Source organism: Megascapheus bottae, chromosome 1 (assembly GCF_031878675.1).
Source record: "Megascapheus bottae isolate mThoBot1 chromosome 1, mThoBot2.hap1, whole genome shotgun sequence".
In the NCBI taxonomy this organism is placed as follows: domain Eukaryota; kingdom Metazoa; phylum Chordata; class Mammalia; order Rodentia; family Geomyidae; genus Megascapheus; species Megascapheus bottae.
The window spans coordinates 55,461,102-55,481,655 of record NC_143509.1 but is presented as its reverse complement, the minus strand read 5'-3'; the positions used below and the strand labels follow the sequence as shown (position 1 = coordinate 55,481,655).

The following is a 20,554-nucleotide window of genomic DNA, read 5'->3' as shown; positions in this document are numbered from 1 at the left end:
TTGCATTCAGGGCTTCCTAATATGCTGGCACTATCACTTGATCAGACAGGGTGTCATGCTTTTGACCAGGGTGGCCTCCCGCTTATCTAGGATACCAGCCATGTGCCACCACACCCAGCTTATTGAGAAAGGGTCCAGCTAACATTTTTGCCCAGGCTGGCATCAGTCTATGATCTTCCCATTTCCTCTTACTTTAGCTGGGATTACAGGGCATGGACCTGACGTGGCTCACCCTTGGATAATATTCATTGTCCTCACCACCCTGAAGAGAGGGACTTTGAAGAGAGGTATGAGGGATCGCTCAAGTTCACACAATTCTTGTTTTCCCCTTTCTTTTAGCTTTTGTCCTGTCCTCTTTCCACCTTCTCTGAGGTACACCTCCCCTTCCCATTTTAGAGGACTCAAGATGCATTTGGAGGTATAGGGATGAAAAATAATTACCCCCAGACTCAAAATTATTCCCCTTCTAGTAGATAGGAGTTTCGAACCCAGAGGCTACATAAACAGGAAAATAGTTAATAAGTCACCTTAACTGAAAGGAACTTCTGGACCATAATTAACAGTTTGTGATTTTTCTCAACTGTAGAATGTGCCCCCCAACTTGCCTAGCAACTGTTTGTGATTTTTGCCTTTAAATAGACTGTAAAACCTGACTAGCAGCTCCTCCCTACCTCGCTGCTGCGAGTGTGTGCGGAAGAGTTCCCTGCCTGGCTTGTATCCCCCCTTGCTGTTGCATTTCGGACGCCTTAATCTTGGTGGTCTTCTTTGGGGGACCCCTCCTCTGGACACAACAGAGGGACACCAACATTTAGTCTATTGCATTGATGCTTACAGAATAAAATCTAAAACCATACATGGGTAGAGTGGTAGAGCTAGATATATCTAGTATTTACAAAATTATAAAAGCCAGATATAGTGGCACCCAGTTATAATACCAGCACTCAGGAGGCTGAGGCAGGAGGATCAAAACAAGGCCAGCCTGGGCTACATTGCTGGGGACCAAGTATGGGGTCAGTGACCTTGGACCTGTACAATTGAGTACACAAGGAAGTAAGCTGTTATCATGATGACTTTGGGCTATGTCAATCCCTTCTCATTTAACCTATTTGAGACTTGATTGCTGTTTTGTATGAATGTAACTGCAGGCAGTTTCCTGGTTTTAAGAAAAGTATTTAAGGTTGGAACTTGAAATAAACAGGGCTACAGTCTTAAGCTCACGGCCTTAGGCTAGTCTTAAGCTTGCCTTAGGCTGAAGTCTTGGGCCGCTGACTTAGGCTGTAGTCCTCCCGACCGACCCCATCGTTTTCTTGTCTTCTTCTTCTTTTCCCAGTCTTTACCCCCAAGGTCAGGAATCCTGGTTCGCTGCCGGCTGGCTCCAGCACTACATAGTGAGTCCAAGGATATATTCCTGTCTAGTGGAGCCTCACCAAATTATCTGTGGAGCCATCAAAAATGAAGAGGGATCCAGGTGCCAGTGGCTCAGGCCTGGAATCCTAGCTACTCAGGAGGCTGGGAACTGGTAGTCATGGTTCAAGACTATCTGCAGAGATTAACCACCCAAAAGCTGGAAGAGAAGCTACTGCTCAAATGGCAGCATACCAGTCTTGAATGAAAAAGCTTAAGGGTCAGTGCCTGGGCCCCGAGTTCAAATATTAGAACCAGCACATAAATAGGCGGGGGGAAGATGCCCCTTAGTTGATAAGTGGATCAACTAGATGTGGTATTTGTACACAATGGAATTCTATGCTGCTGTCAGAAAGAATGACATCGCCCCATTTGTAAGGAAATGGAAAGACTTGGAAAAAATCATATTCAGTGAAGTAAGCCAGACTCAAAGGAACATAGGCTCAATGGTTTCCCTCATTTGTCATAATCAGTATAAACCTTGGGCTCTCCTAGTGGAGATTTGCAATAGAGCAAAATCTAGATACATAAGGCCATATAGTATGATGCTAAACGAAAGGACCTCCAGGATACAGAAACAAAAGCCATATAATGAGTGATTGTTGTCCTTAATGTATTATGTTATCTCTCATCTCTTTTGCTGTCCCTTGGTTATCTCATATTGTTACAGTATTTCACCTTGTTATCTGATATGTTGTATATATTCTTATTTGGTTATTTGAAATAGGATAGGGAAGAGGGAAAAACAAGATGAGGAGTGGGGATGGGGGAAGGGAAATGGGGACCAAGACATGCAAAAGGGTATCAGTGTTTGTGAATTAATGCACCTTCTATTTGGTGAATATAATGTAACCCTTCTATTAATTGCAATAAAAAATATACAGAAGAAAAACAGGCCGGGGGAGAGGGTAACCTAGTTGTGATGGTACATGCCTGGCACAGTTAAGACAAGTTTGTGCTCTCTCAAAGCAACAAGAGGATCACACTTAAGGCAAGTTTGTACTATCTCAAAGCAACAACAATCCAAAACTTAAAAAAAGAAAAAAAAAAAATGCAGGGGGAACAGAGCTTGTCCTCAGAGGCTGAGGTCCTCCCCACCTCCAGGCCCACTGCAGAGCAGTGACTTGCTTTAGAGCTACAACTTGATGGAGTTGCTCAATAATTTCTTCCCCTCATAGGTGTCTGCAGGTCAGAAATGTAATAACCTACAAAGGGATGGGCTGGATCAAGAGCATTTCGTTCTTAAGAGACTCTGGGAGATGTTCATTTGTGAGCACTGTCCCCAGGCAAACCAGCCTGCATGAAGGGAGAAATTAAGGAGAGTTGCATCTCCTGAGGCTTTCCAACCTGTTGTGTTTGCTGGGCTGGGTGGAGAGGCTGAGAGCTTCTGAATCTGGCACTACCATCACCCAGGACGTGGAGACTTCCCACTGTCGGCCTGGCTTCCATAATACTTTGGTCTAGTTAAAGAACTATCTGTCTGGCCCCATGCAGCCTGACCTACAGCTGTCTGTCTGATAATCAGAACAAGACTGTCTTCAGTCACTGGGTCTCAGCTCCTGCTAGACACAGGAAGTCTACCAAAAGCATGCCAGGAATAACAAAGGAAGCCTGTGTGCTCACCCCACCTTCCATAGCCTTGTTCCCTACTGGATTAGGAAGTTATCAAGAGAGGCTGCCAAGAGGCCACTGGATTGAAATGCAGCTTCATGGCTTCTATCCCCATCTACTGAGGACTCCAGCGCAATGTGGATACCCAGGGCTCCCTGGCTTCTGGACATTTTCCAGTCTGGAACTCCCAGCTTCTGTAGGAAGGTCACAGGCGTGATTTCCACCACTGAACCACACTGGGATGCTCCAGGCTCTGCCAGGGGGCTGCTGTTTGGATCTACCCTTTTAAAAGGGCTCCCCAGCCCCCACCAAAGCTACCAACCTCAGGCCAAGTTTGCTCAGATCTCAATGAAACAAGGCTGTGGGGTGGGCACAGAGTACAGAGAAGGTTGGGGGGGAATCCAGGGAGGTGCATGGGAGGGGGCTCACTGGACTCTCTGTACTGTGCACTGGTGCTGGCTACTTGGCTACTCACTGGCATACTGATTTGTCAAAGCCAGTTAACAGGAATACTGACTACCAGCGTCTGGGTACACTCAGCCAGCCATGTTGGTATTGGAGCAGAGGAAGAAATTTGAGGAATATTCAAAACTCTAAAGAAGAGAACCTCACAGGAATTGGAGTTCCTGGATTTTATCTATGGATACCCTGGTCCCTCAAGCACCTCTCCCACATCTTGCTGGATGGATATCTTAATCTAGAGAACACCAAACCACTGCCTGCAGTGGATGTGACTGTAGGATGCTGCCACCATTGTAGGATGCTCTACCACCTCCGCAGGAAGCGACATGGAAATGAGATTCATGTAACATGTAACCCAGCTGTCCCAAAGCTGTCCTCCTCCATGGACTGTGTCCTTGCCTCTGTCCCCAGGACAGACCTGGAGACATCCTCTGACAGCTGAACCCTGCCTCCCCAGCTTTCCTTAGCCCTTCCTTGGGGATCTGTGCGCCTGTTGGCCCTCGCCATTCCCTGACTTGTCCTCAGCCCTCCTAATCCATGGCATCCAGAATGGAAACCACCCACCAGACGCTACATCCCTTATTTTGGCATGTAAGTCCTACCAGAGTGGCCTGAGCCAGCCATTCTCATACCTCAATGGTTCTCTTAGCTGCCTTTCACCTGCAAAGGGCAACACGTAGCACTCGCCTTACAGTTCAGCCCATCAGTGGGCTTCCCCATCCTCTCTTCTATGCCTCTGCTCAAAACAACATCCCTCCAGGATGCCAGGCTCTTCCTTGGAAGCTCCTTTGGCATGACACCAATCACTCTATGCAAGATGGATTCATTTGCATACTTACATTGCTAACTGGCTTGGCTGCCTTGTCCTCACATTGTAGACAAGCATGATATTTAGCATGTGAGCATTTTTCAGATAAGAAAGGATTTTAGCAGTCACTGATGAGTTCTAAAGGCAGGTTTGGGGACCAGTGCACATACACACCAGCAGCACAGCTGCCTGTCAGTACACAACTGTAAACTCTTTGGAGTATATAGGGCAGCCCATGAGAGATGTTTATCCTCTGGAACATTCTCAAAACAGCTGGAGGGAGTTGCAGGCTCCCTTCTTTCAGCATAAAGGGAATCAAGGGCAGGCACTCAGTCATGCCAGAGCTGGGGTTTGTTTGTTTCTTTCTTCTTTTTTTGTGGAGTTTGAATACTGGGCCTGGGCGCTGTCCCTGTGCTCTTCAAAGGTAGTGCTCAACCACAGCGCTATTTCTTCTTTTCTGGTGGTTAATTGAAGATGAGTCTCACAGACTTTCCTACCCGGGCTAGCTTTGAATCGCAATCCTCAGATCTCAGATTCCTGAGTAGCTAGGATTACAGGCGTGAGCCGCCAGTGTCCAGCTCCAAGCCTGCTCTGCAGCCCCTGAGCTTCCTCTCAAGCTATATTCTTTTTCTTTTTTGCAGTCCTGGAGATTGAACTGAGGGCCTGAGCACTGTCCTTGGGCTTTCCTCAAGGCTAGAGCTCTACCACTTGAGCCACAGCACCACTTCTGGCTTTTTCTATGTATGTGGTACCAAGGAATGGAGCCTGGGTCTTGGTGCATGGTAAGCAAGCACTCTACCACTAGGCCAAACCCCTGGCCCCCATAATTTTTAACACCACCCCACATCTTCATTTTACACTGAGCCCCACAAACTTACGTGCAGCCAGTGCTACATACTTCCCCAGATTGCCTCCAAAGCCATGCAGAGAACTCAGCCTCATGCCGGGCATAGCCTTGCCCTTATATGCACCATGGTTTCCAGCTCAGATGTGCAGTGGCCGTGGCCCTGTGCCAGCCTGTCTTCATCCCCAGAAAATAAAGCCCATAGCTCTTGCTACAACCCTAGGGCCCACGTGACCACAGTCCCTGAATAATGAAGACAATACTGGGATAGTGAGAAGATGCAGAGCCAGCATGGTGACTTTTGTGGGACCTGCTGACATTTCCATGGGGCCATGGCCAGGAGATCCCAAAGGAAGAGCTGGCAAAGACAGCCGGGGCAGGAAAATGGTCTGCTTCTCGGCTAGTGTACTTCAAATGCTCTGAAAACCATCCCCAAACAGCAGACCATTACTGTTGGGGAAATTCTTCCTCATTTGTGGACAATATCTTCCTATTTTCCTGAGATATCCCAGCAAACAAAAGCTGTACACAAGCATGTCCTTATGAAGGGACAATGCTACCACCAAGGGCAGCAGCTGAGGCTCTTAACTTCCCTAAGGGCAGGCCTGGGCGGCGGCAGAAGTCATCTCTGGTTGCATCTTGGTATTGTGACCTCTGCCTGGTAGCTCAGGATCCCGGCTCAACCTGACTCTTTCATCTATTAAAATAGAAAAATCTGGCTACTTGAAGAGCTGCTATAAGAAACACAAAAAAAAAGAGCAGTGAAGCCTTTACCAATGCACTGCAAGGTTCTAGTGGCTGGTGCTGGCTCTCTGAGAAAGGAAGGCCGGGGTCAGAGAGCGACCTGGACAGCAATGGAAAGATCCAGCTTCACAGTGGGTGAGGATACCCATCACTCACTTCTCCAAACCTCAAGCTGCCTCTATCTTCATCAAAGCCAGCAACTGTCTAAAGTGAGTGTGACAGGGCACTGATGCCCTCAGGGCACCCTCAGCAAGCTGCTCCCTCTGTAGAGGCTCCTGTCTATGATCAAACCGTGCGTGCTAGTACTAGGGCTTGAACTCAAGGCCTCACATTCTCACTTGATTTTAATGCTCAAGGCTGGTGGTCTACCACTTAAGCTACACCTCTACTTTTGTTTTTTTGCTAGTTAACTAGAAGTAAGATTTCTCTGCCCAGACTGGCTTTGAACCAAGATCCTCAGATCTCCTGAGTAGCTAGGATAACAGGTATGAGTTACCAGTACCTAGTTCTTTTTTAATTTTTTATGGTTGCAGAGTTGGAATTCAATGTCTTGCACTTTAGCTCACATTGGTTGCTTAGGGCGGGTACTCTACCTCTTGAGTCAGATCTTCTCTAGTTTGGCCTTTTGCTGGTTAACTGGAGACAGGAGTTTCTCTGACTTTTCTGCCCAGCTGGCTTCAAATCACCATTCTCAGATCTCAGCCTCCCCAATAGCTAGGATCACAGGTGTGATCCCGTGTGCTGACCAATGCTAATAAGAACTTAGATAAACTGGGTGCGAGTACTTACCGTGTCCCCAATCTTCAGACCCTCACACTTCCTCTGTCCTGGGTAGGACACACCGTCCTGGCAGGTGGCAGTGAAGAAGAGATTAAGGTCTTCTGGCTGATCCCAGACAGACAGCTCCACTTTAGACCGAATACTCTGAACAGAGGGAGAAAATGAAGCCCAAACCAATCAGTAAAGACTACACGCTGTCTTCTGATCCCCATGTGGCATCCAACTCTGAAGGCCCAAGCCAAGGAAGAGCCAGATGGAGCATTCCCCTGGCCCTTCTCCATCCTCTTCTCTCCCCCACATACCACCTTGACAGACATGGCTCAAGATCACTATAAACTCTGAGAGGCTGAAAGGTATATCTGCTAAAATTACATATTCTGCTGCCTCAGGGGCTTTTGCTCTGTGTTCTGCTTCTCATTTCTATCCTCAGCTCTCAACAGACCTGGCCATGCTCCCCTCACGTACTTGCATACCCCAAATATGGGACAAAAAAAAAAACCAGGACAGAGCTGGGAGTTTGGCCTAGTTGTAGAGTGCTTGCCTAACATGCACAAAGACCTGGGTTCAATTCCTTACTACCACATACATAGAAAAAAAACAGAAGTGGTGCTGAGGCCCAAGTGGTAGAGCTCTACCCTTGAGAAAGTCCAAGGACAGTGCTCAGGCCTTGAGCTCAAACCCAGGACTGGGGAAAAAAAGAACAAAAACCATTCCTTTGCTCAATGGCTCTTCTCTCTTCCCTTCTGACTAGCTTCTTAACACTCTGCAAAGCCAGTTCAGTAACTCCTCTTCAGGAAAAAAACCCCATCAGTCTTGACACTCTGGCCTGTCCTCTATCAGGTGAGGTATGCATTTACTCACGCGTTTGAAACTACACTATGAGAAAATCCAATCTTCTACATAGAGTATATTCTCAAAACATTGAATGAAACAAAAACTAAGTCAAAATGCTCCATTGGGAGAGAAGAAGGGGGATGGGAAAGGAGAGGGAGGGGGAGAGGGAGGGGGGGAGATTGGCTGAAAATACCATCTATTGTAAAAGATATAGAGCACCAGGGACTTTGTCTGAAGGCCTGAGCTCAGGGCCTGGGTACTCTCCCTGAACTTTTGCACTCAAGGCTAGTGCTTCACCACTTTGAGCCACTTCCAGTTTTCTGGTGGTTAATTGGAGATAAAAGTCTCATAGACTTTCCTGCCCCAGCTGGCTCTGAACCACAAACCTTAGATCGCAGTGCCCTGAATAGACCAGAGACTCTTACACTGCTAATTGGGGTATAAGTGGGTCCAGCCCTTTAGCAAACCACTTAGATGGTATCTTCTAAGGTTTAGGTTCACTTTACACTCAGCACTCACTGGAGGACATGTACAACAGCAATGTATATGCCACCAAAAGGCCACCAAAAGACATGGGTGAGACTGTTGTGGCCATCACAGTTAGCAAGTGCTAAGAGTCTACAAATGAACCAAAAATTTATAAGCAGTGGAATGGATTTAAAGTAAATGTTGACATATTTGAGCACCTTACAACAATGGACAAAATGCAACTTTATACAATGACTGTGATAAACATCACAATGCCCAATGGAAGTTTCTATTTACAGTTATAAAGACATTTGGGTCCCCAATGGATCACACATACAATGATAGTCCCATAAGGTTGTAACAGAAATGTGTCAGAAGGATCACAAGGTTGAGGTCAGACTTGGGCTATATAGACAAGACTCTGTCTCACAAGAATACAGAAATACAGGGCCGGGAGTTTGCCAAATGGTAGAGTGCTTGCCTAGCATGCACAAAGACCCGGGTTCGATTCCTTGGTACCATACACATAGAAAAAGCTGGAAATGGGGCAGCAACTCAAGTGGTAGAGCTCTAGCTTTGAGAAAGTTCAAGGACAGTGCTTAGGCTCTGAGCTCAGGCCCAGGACTGGCAAAACAAACAAACAAAAAACCCAGAAATACAATTTTCAAAAATACCCTTGAAGTTTTGTATGGAAGATGATACTTTGAAGAGTGAGGCCAAACGAAGTAATTGGCTTATTCCCCAGGGGTTGCATTTACTACATTATTTAAACTCTTTATACTAAACACTTTCAGCACAACTGGACATACAAATACCAAAAGACATATGGACTTAAGCTTGGACTCCACCACAGCATAGCTATAGAAAACAGCCTCAAATATGCTTTCTTTTCTCTCTCTTTTACTTATTTATTGCTAAGCATTCAGTGCTAAAACTTAAATGAAAGATAGAGTTTTCCCCCCTAACAAATTAACAACTTGAAAATACTCTGCAGAGGTTAAAAAAAAGTCTCTCTTTGCAACAAAAATGTCTGCTTCATCAACTCTAAAAATACTATCCCTCTTATATCCGCTTCCTCTTGAAAGTGCCAGCCGTAACTGGCCAAAGGTCACAGAAATGTCACTCAACACATAGAGCGCTCTACTACTGAATGTGATTAGTTATTTTCAGATCTGTCTTCCGGCTGCATTGTGAGTGCTATCATGTATCTCTCTGGGGCTCAGCACAAGCCCTTGTTGACTGAACTGATGAATATAAATTTTAACAACAGTTAGGCCAATAAATGGGGATATAGTAGAAGATCAATTTAAAAAAAAGAAAGAGGTCAATTTTCTTGAATTAAGTAAAAAGATGGAGGGGAGGGGAACAGTGTGGCATAAAAGAGTTAAGTCGATTGGTGCTATGTAAAAAACAGATAAGCTGAGCGCCAGTGGCTCATGCCTATAATCCTAGCTACTCAGGAAGCTGAGATCTGAGGACTGCAGTTCAAAGCCAGTCTGGGCATGAAAGTCCCATGAGACTCATAGCTCCAATTAACCACCAGAAAACTGGAAAGGATGCTGTAGCTCAAGTGGTAGAGTGGTAGCCTTGAGTTGAAGAGCTCAGGGACAACGCCCAGGCCCAGAGTTCAAGCCCCACAACCAACCATATCAGAACACAAACTGAGATTAGTCACTTGAAATACGAAGTTCAGCTGTCTAGGAACAAAACAGGGTGAGAACACATGGGGCCCAGGCAAAGCCATCACCTGCAAGTGTTCATGGAGGATAGGGCAAGGGGAGAAAAAACACTGGGGTTGGGGTGAGGGCTTAATCTCACTCACTGCTAATGAATGATAAGTGGAGAGAAAGCGAATCCTTCACCCCACTCAGGCTGTGAGATACCCCCTCTAGCCTGGTCTGACCTGAAGTCAATGCTGTTATTTCTACTCATCACAGCCTCTACAATCAGAAATGCCCTACCTGTTACAAGAGGCAGGACCCGGGAGATTCATTAACTTTATACTTCTCATTATTTAATTCATTTTCTTATTTATTGTGCCAGTCCTGAGGTCTGAACTCAGGGATTGAGAGTTGTCTCTGAGATGCTTCTCCTCAAGGGTAGCACTCTACCACTTGAGCCACAGCACTACTTCTAGCTTTTTCTGAATAGTTAGTTTATTGGAGATAAAAGTTTCATGGACTTTCCTGCCTGGGGCTGGCTTTGAACCACAATCCTCAGATCTCAGCCTCCTGAGGAACTAGGATTACAGGCATGAGCCACTGGCGCCTGACTCAAACTTCTCATTCATGAGTGCAGAAATCAAAGCTCAGCTGCCCAAACAAGCAGGACAAGAAGCCGACTTTCCACCTCTCCTCCAAGCCTCATTACGCTCCTGCTTCGGCCCAGGACTTCTTTCCTCAGAATGGGCTTTGACTTTAGAAAGTGCAGTTCACCAAGCTGCACCCTGCCTACAAAGGTCCAAAGATCAGGAGCTCCCGAAGGGCAAGCTGTTCTACAGCCATGGCATACAGCACATTAAGCTTTAGGATATACGTGTTGAATAAATTAATGAAATGTAAGATATAGCAGAGGAAGACACACAGTTCTTACACACGAAGACAATGAATGATTCTGAAATTTCAATAAATCCCTACCTGATTTATCCCTGAAGATGCTTTTTTTACTCCCCATCCTAAGAAAAGGACTCAATGTCAACAATGTTAGAAGATCTTAAAGGCTATTCTCTTATATCCTTGGTCAGCGCAGGTCACATCTGCAATTGCTCTAAGCCGGGCTGGCTGTGAAGTGGGAAGAGCAGACTTTATGGCAACAACCAAAGGAGAAACATGTGCTCTGCGGGGGGAGCAGGCACCACAGGCTCTGACATCACCTTCCACATGCAAAGCCAGCGGTTTCCAGCTCGTCCTGCTCTCTCCCACGCTGCCAAGAGGCCCCTGTGGTTTCTGTCTGGGCTGCCCTCCCCACCATTTGTCAATGCAAGGAGATGCTAGCATCTATGTGTGGACCCAGGCCCGAGACTGAGCCCTGAAAAAAAAAAACCACTCATCAGTACTGAGGCTGGGTAAGGCTCCATCCAGCCAGACACCCTCGGGAGGTATTGGTGAGTTCTCAAACTGGACACTCTTGACACAGTAAGAAAAAAAAAATCCTAACTCCAGGAAGCTAACAACTTCACATTATAAAGGATACATACAGAAACAGAAGAATTCCCCAAGATTTGAAGTTACATATTTTCTTTCCATGTGCTCCCTCCTCAGCTGTGTAAAATACCACAGTCATTTCAACTGTGACATGTTCTCCAACCAACCATGAATCTTTCCAGAATATCCTCCTGGTTCCATTGCCAGCACTCCAGGGGAGGTAAGACATCAACACCCACACTTAGTCATGTGTTTGTTGCATGATTCATAGGAAATCTACCAAGAAACCTCTCCAACTGGAAGGCAACCAGAATGCAGAACCGTGATGGATGCAGGCCAGGTAGAGAAACAGGTAGAAGGCTAACTAGAGCCACTTCTGCTGGCAAAGCTCACCTCACTCAACAGAGGACCATGTAGGCTTGAAGCCAGGAAAAGTATATGATGATTGAAACCCAGAGTTCAGATCAGCATCATCTCTTCCTCTTGCTCCCACACCCCTCTCCATCTCCTCTTTCTTCTCCTCCTTCTCCTTCTTCTTCCTCCTCTTCTATCTTCTTTTTCTTCCCTTTTTTGGGGTTTGAACTCAGGGATAGGACACTGTTCCTGGAGTCTTTTTTGCTCAAGGCTAATACTATACCACTTGAGCCACAGTCCCACTTCTGGTTTTTTGGTGGTTAATTAGAGATAACGAGTTTTATGGATTTTCCTGTCTGGAGTGGCTTTGAACAATAATCCTCAGATCTCACCTTCCTGATCTCAGCTAGGACTGTAAGCGTGAACCCAGCACAATTTAAATCTTCATGCTTTGTTGTACATTCATCAAGCCTGAATACAGCTTTTTTAAATAAACCCCTTCCACTAAATTTAAATGCTGTTGATAATGACCTAGTAATTCTGTGAATTTTTTTCAAAGTGTAGTTTCCCAATGTTCATTCCTAAATCATATACTTACTTTCTTAACATGTTTTCTACAGAAGCCAGTTTGACTTAATAGAGTCAAGGACTGGTATTACAGCCCCACAATTCCTCAGGAGAGTCACCCCAGATTCTTAACATAATACAGCTCCCACTGGAAAGTTCACTTTCCCCACTCACCCCGGATACCAACTCCTCAGAAAGGGCAGAAAGGGCTCATGACTCCTCCAGTTCCCCGACCCCAAGTCCTTGGATGTCCACTAAGAAAACAAATGTGTATACAACTAATACTGCCCAAGGCCAATGCCATGAACTGGGAGAAATATTTGAGATCCCACTGGGCTTTGGTTTAGACAGGTCCCACATGTAAGCACAGATAAACAGAACCACTGCATCACACAGAATGCCAGTGAGCAGAGTGGGCCATTTCTGGCAAATACATCCAGCCAGCTCTATGGAACTGAGTGCCATTATGCTCTATCATAATGGAGCAGAGATCCTGGGTCTCCTCAGGGAGCTGGTAGGATCTGAACCAGGAGCCAGTTGAGGATGGACATGCTAGAAAATAGCTCCTGTGGAAACCCAGAACATCCTCACACCACCTGGCAGAGCCCAGACGAGGCCAATTCTCAGCCATGTCTTCCCCAAAGGCCTGACTCAGCAGGAGACATGCCATGGCCACCCCTGCTTGTGAAAGCAAGTTCAGCAGCAACCTCAACACCTTTTGACTCCAGAGGACTCCAGGCTATAATCTCCTTGGAAGGAGGAAGAAGAGTGCTGGGAAGGGGGCAGCTTGCTCACTGATACCTTTGAGTTCAGTGTCCACAGCTTGAGCCCCAGAAGGCTCACAGTGAGTAAAGAAGGAATGGACCAGGAGTTTGGCCTAGTGGTAGAGTGCTTGCCTAGCATGCACGAAGACCCGGATTTGATTCCTTGGCACACAAGCCGGAAGTGGTGCTGTGGCTCAACTGGCAGAGCTCTAGCCTTGAGAAAGTCCAAGGACAGTGCTCAGGCCCTGAGCTCAAGCCCCAAGGCTGGCAAAATAAATAAATAAATAAATAAGACCATTATCTAGGGCCAGGAGTTTGGCCTAGTGGTAGAATGCTTGCCTAGCATGCACAAAGACCCTGGTTCTATTCCTTGGTACCACACACAGAAAAAGGTCAGAAGTGGTACTGAGGCTCAAGTGATAGAGTTCTAGCCTTTAGAAAGTCCAAGGACAGTGCTCAGGCCCTGAGCTCAGGACTGGCAAAAAGAAAAAAAAAAGAAAAAAAAAAAAACACACCCTAGAAAAGAAGGAGTGGCTCTCAGAACGAGGTAACTGTGGCAGGCCTGGCCCCCCTCAAACCCCCTCTCGGCACCATATAACCAGGCATAATAGCTGAGACCTAAACTAAATTTCTCAATGAAGAGTTGGAAAATCACTAAAGTAGCAGCTAATTTGTCTTACAAAGCCCCAGGCTCTGGGTTGGCCATTGGATCTGGTAAGAATTTAAAGGTCAGAGGAGCTTTGTGTCTGGGGAAGGGAAAAAGAGTAGAAGAGAAGGAAGGTGCTAGCTTCTCTCTGCAGAAAGTTCCAGAAAGAAATGGGAAATATCAACATTCATGAGAGGAGGGGGCTGAAGAACAGCGAAAGATGGAGAAGAATGTGGAACAGAGAGAGGAAGGCAAACTTGCCTCCCTACAGCTCATCTCACTGACACAGAGGCTCAGAGTACATGGCTAGCCATACTCCAAGCTTTAGGGTTCCCCTAAATGTGAGTGATGGGACACAGTCAAATCCACAAACCCAGTGCTCTGCCTACCCAACCTCACAACTGCACCCAGGGCCTTGCTGGGAGAGGGCAAGAAAGAGGTAGCAGTAGGTGACAGCCAATGACTTACATTGTATGCATTGATAATCAGTTGAATGATATTTTTGGAGTCTCCATGTAAAATCTCCACTGTGGTTCCAGGTATCAGAGCAGTAAAATTCTTGAAAAAACAAAAGGAAGGAAATCACTCCATTTTGCCTTCTATTCTACCAGGATGAACTGTGCTGAACAAATGAGAAGCCTAAGGGCCAGCACGAAATTCTGCCATTCCCCTGCACCACTCATGGGAGAAGATGCCTCCAGGAGAAGTGAGAAGAACCAGCATAAGGCAGAGCTGCTGCAGCGGCCCCCTAACACCCACCCCTGTGGATGGGAGAGGAAGAACTGGCAAGACCTGCCCCCAAGTGAAAAGTCCTAGGGGAATACGTCTCCTCAGGTGTGCAACAGACAACTTTTCACAGTCCATCCTCATTCCCTGTCTCTGCAAGTAATCCCAGATTCAGCTATGGAATGACTCAGCCGCCCCCCCCCTCCCGCCCTACTCCCCGGGTACAGGGACCACATGTTCACAGGGGAACCCAAGAGGCTGCTCCATGGGGTAAAAAGTTAGACGGAACAGACATATGCAGGCCCTTCTATCCTCAGGGCAATGGCTCTTTTCTTAGGGGGATTCTTGGCCACAGCCACTCCTGGTCTCCCATCCTCTACAGCAAGACATCAAACTGAAATCTTGGATTCCCTGTGCAGGTGTCCAGATGCCTCAGTTTTCTTTCTGTGTGTTACATTTTAATTTTTCCTTCCCTAGTAAGAGTGCATCCCTGTGTTTTCATTTCACCATCTGAAATGGGTAGGCCTTTCCATGGTTTCCTCACAATCAGACTAGATACCAAGTGTTGGCCGTGTGAACACTTACATTTTCTTAGTGATCTTTTCTACTATAACCAATCTTGTACTCCTTGTCTCATTCTCACACCCAGAGCAGTGCTGTGAATATTCCTCGCCTCCCACCACCTATCTAACCTCCCATTCATCTTAGTGCCCAGGAACAGTCTCCACAACCAGCCACCAGCCTCCCTCTGTTCCTCCAGGCATACCTTATAGAGCATATAGTGGTTTTTTGTCACAGCAAAGATGAGATTGATGTTATTCTCTGCCAACTTCTCCCCAAGCAGGGCAAGGGATGGGTAGTCCTAGGGCCAAGGCAAAGGTTAAGGATGTAACACTTGCAATACATTAAGACATCAGCAATAGCCCTAACACACACCTAGCCAATCAGTACTTGCCAAGAAGAGGGAAAGTAAGATTTTCTTAGGTATCCTGGGAGAGCCCTTCAAGAACCAACCTCCATTCACAGTTCTTGAACTAAAGGACTGCATGGAAAGACTCTTATAGAACTTGCCCTCAGGTGCCTACCAGACACCCCAGAGAGAGGGAGTGAATACTGGAGTTCCTGGCTCCAGGTGTCTGTGCATTCAGCAAGGAGAGATGAGGGCTCAGAGAGAATGGCCATAATATCCTACTACTGTCGTTCAGCACCTGTTATCTTTCCTGTGGCTTTTACCTTATTTTCCTTTTCCTGTACTCAATGGGTTTTGGCTGTCAATTCCCACCCCCTATCCTGCTCAAGTTCAGAATGGGTGGAGGAGGCTACCATTCTCGGAACTAAAAGTTGGGCATGAACTGTGAGCAAGGAAGGAGAGAGGAGGTGGGAGGCAGCTTCACAGGGTCCTTATGGCTTTTAAGGGCTACTGACTGGTTCAGGGTCACGGTCAGGTAAGGTCCTATAACATGACACCTTTCTCCAGGCTGCTGTATGACTCGATGATTTGAAAGGTAGAGACAATGTGTTTGACCAACAAAGCCTTTCTGCCTAGATACTGAATGAATTTGAGAGCAAAGAGGATATACATTCCTAAAAAAGTTTGTACAGTCAGTGTGCAGGACCTTAGAGTAATTGTTGGGGCTAGATGACAGGCAGGTAGGACGCATGGACTGGTCCTGGAGTCTATGGTCACAGTCATGGACTACTGGAAGTGAAAGGTCCCTGGGGCCTCCCACTCCTGCTATCCTCTCCTGACACGGGGGGGTCACTGCCTCTGAGAGCCACTGCTAAGAGGAAGTCTTGGCCTGTAACGTGTGTGTGTGTGTGTGTGTGTGTGTGTGTGTGTGTGTGTGTGTGTGTGAGAGAGAGAGAGAGAGAGACAGAGAGACAGACAGACAGACATACAGACATACACACACACACACAGAGACAGAGAGAGAGAAGGAGGGAGGGAGGGAGGGAGGGAGGGAGAGAGACCTCAGCTACAGGAAATGCTCCAAGTCAACAAAGAGTTCTGGAAACCCAGTTGGGGAAGACAGAATGATGAAGGATCCCTATTCCCAAGAATGACACCAAAAGTCAGTGAGTGCAGAGGGCCAAAGGCGGCTTCAGTGAGACAGACCAGATGTGGGTGTCACAAGGACAGGAGCGGGGAACCCACCCAGGCCCTCACCATCTGGTTGGATGCGGTGTACTCATTGGCCTCATTCAAGTGGCACCGGCCATCGTGGGGCTGCACCAGCCCTCCTAGTTTTCCATCCAGGGCGATGTGGGGCACGTCATCTGTCGTAAACACCAGCAGGTGCAATGCATCCTTCCGCCAGCCAATCTTCTCCTGAAGGACAGAAGACGGGAGAGTCAGCAGTATTCCTGTCCAAGTCCGCCCCGCCCTGGGGGGGCATCAGACAAGACCACAGCTGTCTCCAGGGCTCCACATTTGTGTAAGAGGCTTCCCCGCTGCCCTACGTTCCTGGGGCCAACTCACTGAACCCTGGAGAAAGTTTCCACAAAGGCCCCCAAATCCCCGGCCCCAAATGGGGACACCGGGATGTACAGACACGAATCTCTGAGCCTTTCGTCACACAGGCTCATGTGCCTGGACCCTTTCCCTACCTGCCACCTCTGCCTTCCCTGCTCCTTTCGGGTACATCTCAGGGCTGTTCTACCTGTTATTCCTTCCCCCACAATAACCTTGAGCCCACTCGAACTGATGTGGCTGAGCTCAATGAAGATGATGGTTAAGTGAGCACTCCAGGCCCTCATGAGACATAACTCACTGCAGTCACAGTGCTCAGCTGGATCTGTCTTGCAAGGATTTGGTTAAGGGCTGCATTCTGGTAGAGTCTGATTACAAACAGAACCCCTTTTTAGGGTCCAGTCCATTAGATCAACCTTGTTCTCCTTCTTGCTTCACACTAAGGCACTTGCCAGTCCACAGACTGAGGCTCAGGTAAATGCAATCCGTGTGGCAAAGAAGGACTGTATTTCTCATAGTCCATCACTGTGGCCCAAACAAGCTGGGCATTGGTGGCTCACATTTGTAACCCTAGCTACTCAGGAGGCTAAGATCTGAGAATTGTGGTTTAAAAACAGCCTGGGTAAGAAAATCCGTGAGATGCTTATCTTCAATTAACCACCAGAAAACCAGAAGTGATGCTGTGGCTCACTAGCCTTGAGCAAAAGCTCACAGACTGCCAGGCCTACCCCACAACTAACAAAATAAATAAAACAAAAAACATTCCCAATAATTAGTAATAAGGATAGGAGGGAGACTCAGACACACACACACACACACACACACAAAACCAACTGGGGTATAATAAACCTTTTTACATATGTTGGCAATGGAGTAACTAGAGAAAGAATTTATTTTGTTTTATTTTGTTCTGGTACTAGGGCTTAAACTCAAGGCCTCACACTCTCCTTTAACTTTTTTGTTCAAGGCTAGAGATCTACCACTTGAGCTATAACTCTATTTCTGTTTTTTGTTGGTTAACTAGAGACAAGAGCCTCAGGGATTTCTCTGCCCAGCTGGCTCTGAGCCAGAATCCTCAGATCTCAGCTCCCTGAACAGCTAGGATTACAGGCATAAGCCACTAGTGCCCAGCTTACAGAAAGGATTTCAACAGTGTTCAATGTGCATATTTGCTACCGAGCGAGGAGCTGGGTTCACAGGCCTCTCAGTCCCTTGATGGTAGGAGTGAGTGTAAAGGCATCATTTCCCCGGATTCATCATCTTGGAGACGGATACAGCAACCTAGCCAACTATGATATTGTCTCAGCTGCTCTGGAAGCAGAACGGACCGAGAAAAATAAATCAGATCAACAAGGGAGAAAAAAAGAGGTTTGACATGAAGTCAATTGGGCCTGAAAACCCAGAGATCTACTGTGAGAATGAATCTTCATCTTTTGGGGAATCAGTTTTCTAGACAAACAACGTTCACCCAACATACAACTAGTCTCCAACTGTATGCCAGGCCCATGAAAGGTTAAGTATCTATTTAAAAAAAAAACCCAAAAAACCTTTTTTTTTAAGCTTGTTTGCGATCTCACAAACAATGCTGAGGGAGGAAGTGATGGGGACTTCGAGGCTTACAGGAAACATGTTAAGGTGGAAAAATGAGGACGTTGCTTGAAAAAGTGGATGAGGGAAGGAACTAGTGCTCAGGGTCTGTGTCAAAGGTTTCCCCTTTGCTTTAGTTCTCTGTTTTCCTCCTAGAGTGAACTCTTGAGAAAGGGAAGTTCTGGGCACATAAGGAGAAAAAGGCACATAAGATATGCACAAATCTAGAATGAAAAACAAAGAAGGTCCACACAAATAAGAGATGATAAAATTACGGTGGACTTCAACCCTAATTGAAATAATAACCATACGCCTATAACCATGACCCTATCCCTAACTAAAACAATGCACAAAGCCTAGCCATAAATCTAACCCTATCATTAAACCAAATCCTCTATCCCAATCCCAAACCCTTAACAAAACCCTACTCCTAAACCAGATACCAGCCCTGACCCTAACTCAGACTCTAACCCTATTCCTAATCCAAATTGTGCCTAATCCCAAACCTCTCCAATTCCAACCCCTAAATCTATCATACCCTTAATCCAACCTCCAACCCAATGACTAACCAAAACCCTATTCCTAGCCTTATTCCTACATCTAGCCCAAATCCTAATCATAACCTTACTCTTAACCCTAACCCTCATTTAATCCTAACCCTATCCAAATCCTAACTTTACCCAACACAAAATGAACACACATACACATACACAAACTAGACAAACAGAGAGTAAAAAAACCACTTATAGTGTAGAAATTGGGACAGTAGTTTGTCTTAACAGGACTAGAAGAGTCTCAGGAAGCTTTCAAATGCTGATATTGCTGTTTCTTTTTCTTTTCTTTCTTTTTTGTGTGTGGGGGGGTCAGGGGGCTTGAGCTCTGGGCCTGGGCGCTATCCCTGATCTCTTCAGCTCAAGGCTACCAACCTACCCCTTGAGCCACAGCCCCACTTCCCATCTTCTACTGACTAACTGGAGATAAGAGTCTCATGATCTTTAGTGCCCAGACTGACTTTGAACCGCATCCTCAGATCTCAGCCTCTTGAACAGCTAGGATTACAGGTGTGAGCCACCATGTCCAGCTGATACTGCTGTTTCTTTACATGATAAATATATTTGTGTTCTGAACATTTTTATGATGATCTCTGATACAGGTTTCTGTGTTCACATTACAGTTTGATAAGAGTTTGAAAGCTTAAAATAAAGCAATACATCATAAACCATGGAGTATGTTAAGCGAAGGAGTGAGAAGGTGAGAGGCTTAGGGACCATGCCCACTTGAGAGAGTGCATAGCAGGCCAGTGGTGGCTCACACCTGTATTCTTAGCTACTCAGGAGGCTGAGATTTGAGGATCACCATTCAAAGCCAGCCAAGACAGGAAGTCTATAAGCCTCATCTCCAGTAAACTACCAAAAAAGCTACAAGTAGAGCTGTGGCTCAAGTATGGGTGCATAAATTAGCTGTATTTTGCAACCACAATTCAGCCATCTGCTAAACACTGTAGCCAGAAAGTAGAAGACCAAACATATTAAGAAACTTAGAGAAAAATCAAATTTAAATTAATGGGCAGAGAAACCATTTTCATGATTAACAGGATCAACAGTGTTGATATTACTTCTCTATACAATGATCTCTAGCTTTCACACATGTAAAATCACTAGAAAAAGCCACCTGGATAGAACATTTCAAATCAGAGTGAGGCCATGAAGGGGCAGGAAGCATGTAGGATGGTAGCTGCTGCCAAGCCAACTTTCACTCCTTCAACCCCAGGCAACCTGAATGATCAATTACATGTGCCTGAGAGGCCCCAAATCCTACCAGCCCTGTCAAGATGGTCTAACTCTTGTTTTACTGATACTTCCTGTTTGGACATTCTTTTTAGCCTCCAGACTCCAGAGCCAGAGCATAGATTACATCTTACAATTGATCAGATGCTCAGCAAGATGAAGTAACCAGCCCACCCAACCAGTAAGGGTCAGAGAAGACAGAGTGTGCTGGCCAGTATCTTATACCCAGAGCTAAACTACCCGTTCATGAAGCACAGAGTCATAAAGGGAGAGGAGGCTGTAAGTCTACATCCTAAGTGAGATAATTCAGTGGAGAGCTGGCACATGGTAGGCCTTCCACTCATGACTGCAGGATCCAAAACCAATGTTTGTGGAATGGAAGGCTGCATATGAAATGGAAAGCGCTCCACAAGTGAAGAGTGCCACAGCAGAATAGTAATTTTGTTTTCTCTGAAGTGAGCTGTTGTTCTGCCAACGGTTGTCAACGGAGCAACAAACTTGGCCCAGAGGCTGAGCTGCTGGAAAGAGCCATGACATGCTTACCCATTCACCATT

General features: G+C 46.3%; 1 protein-coding gene across 1 annotated transcript in view; it reads right to left on the bottom strand.

The window, feature by feature from the left end:
• Nucleotides 1–20,554, bottom strand: part of Itgb5 (integrin subunit beta 5) — a 109,098-nt gene that overhangs the window by 35,133 nt on the left and 53,411 nt on the right. The window contains exons 6-9 of the mRNA XM_090344962.1: nt 16,323–16,484; nt 14,922–15,017; nt 13,898–13,987; nt 6,663–6,797 (exon numbers count right to left, since the gene is read on the bottom strand). Of these exons, the coding sequence (XP_090201088.1) occupies nt 6,663–6,797; nt 13,898–13,987; nt 14,922–15,017; nt 16,323–16,484 (483 nt within the window). The remainder of the gene's footprint in view (nt 1–6,662; nt 6,798–13,897; nt 13,988–14,921; nt 15,018–16,322; nt 16,485–20,554) is intronic.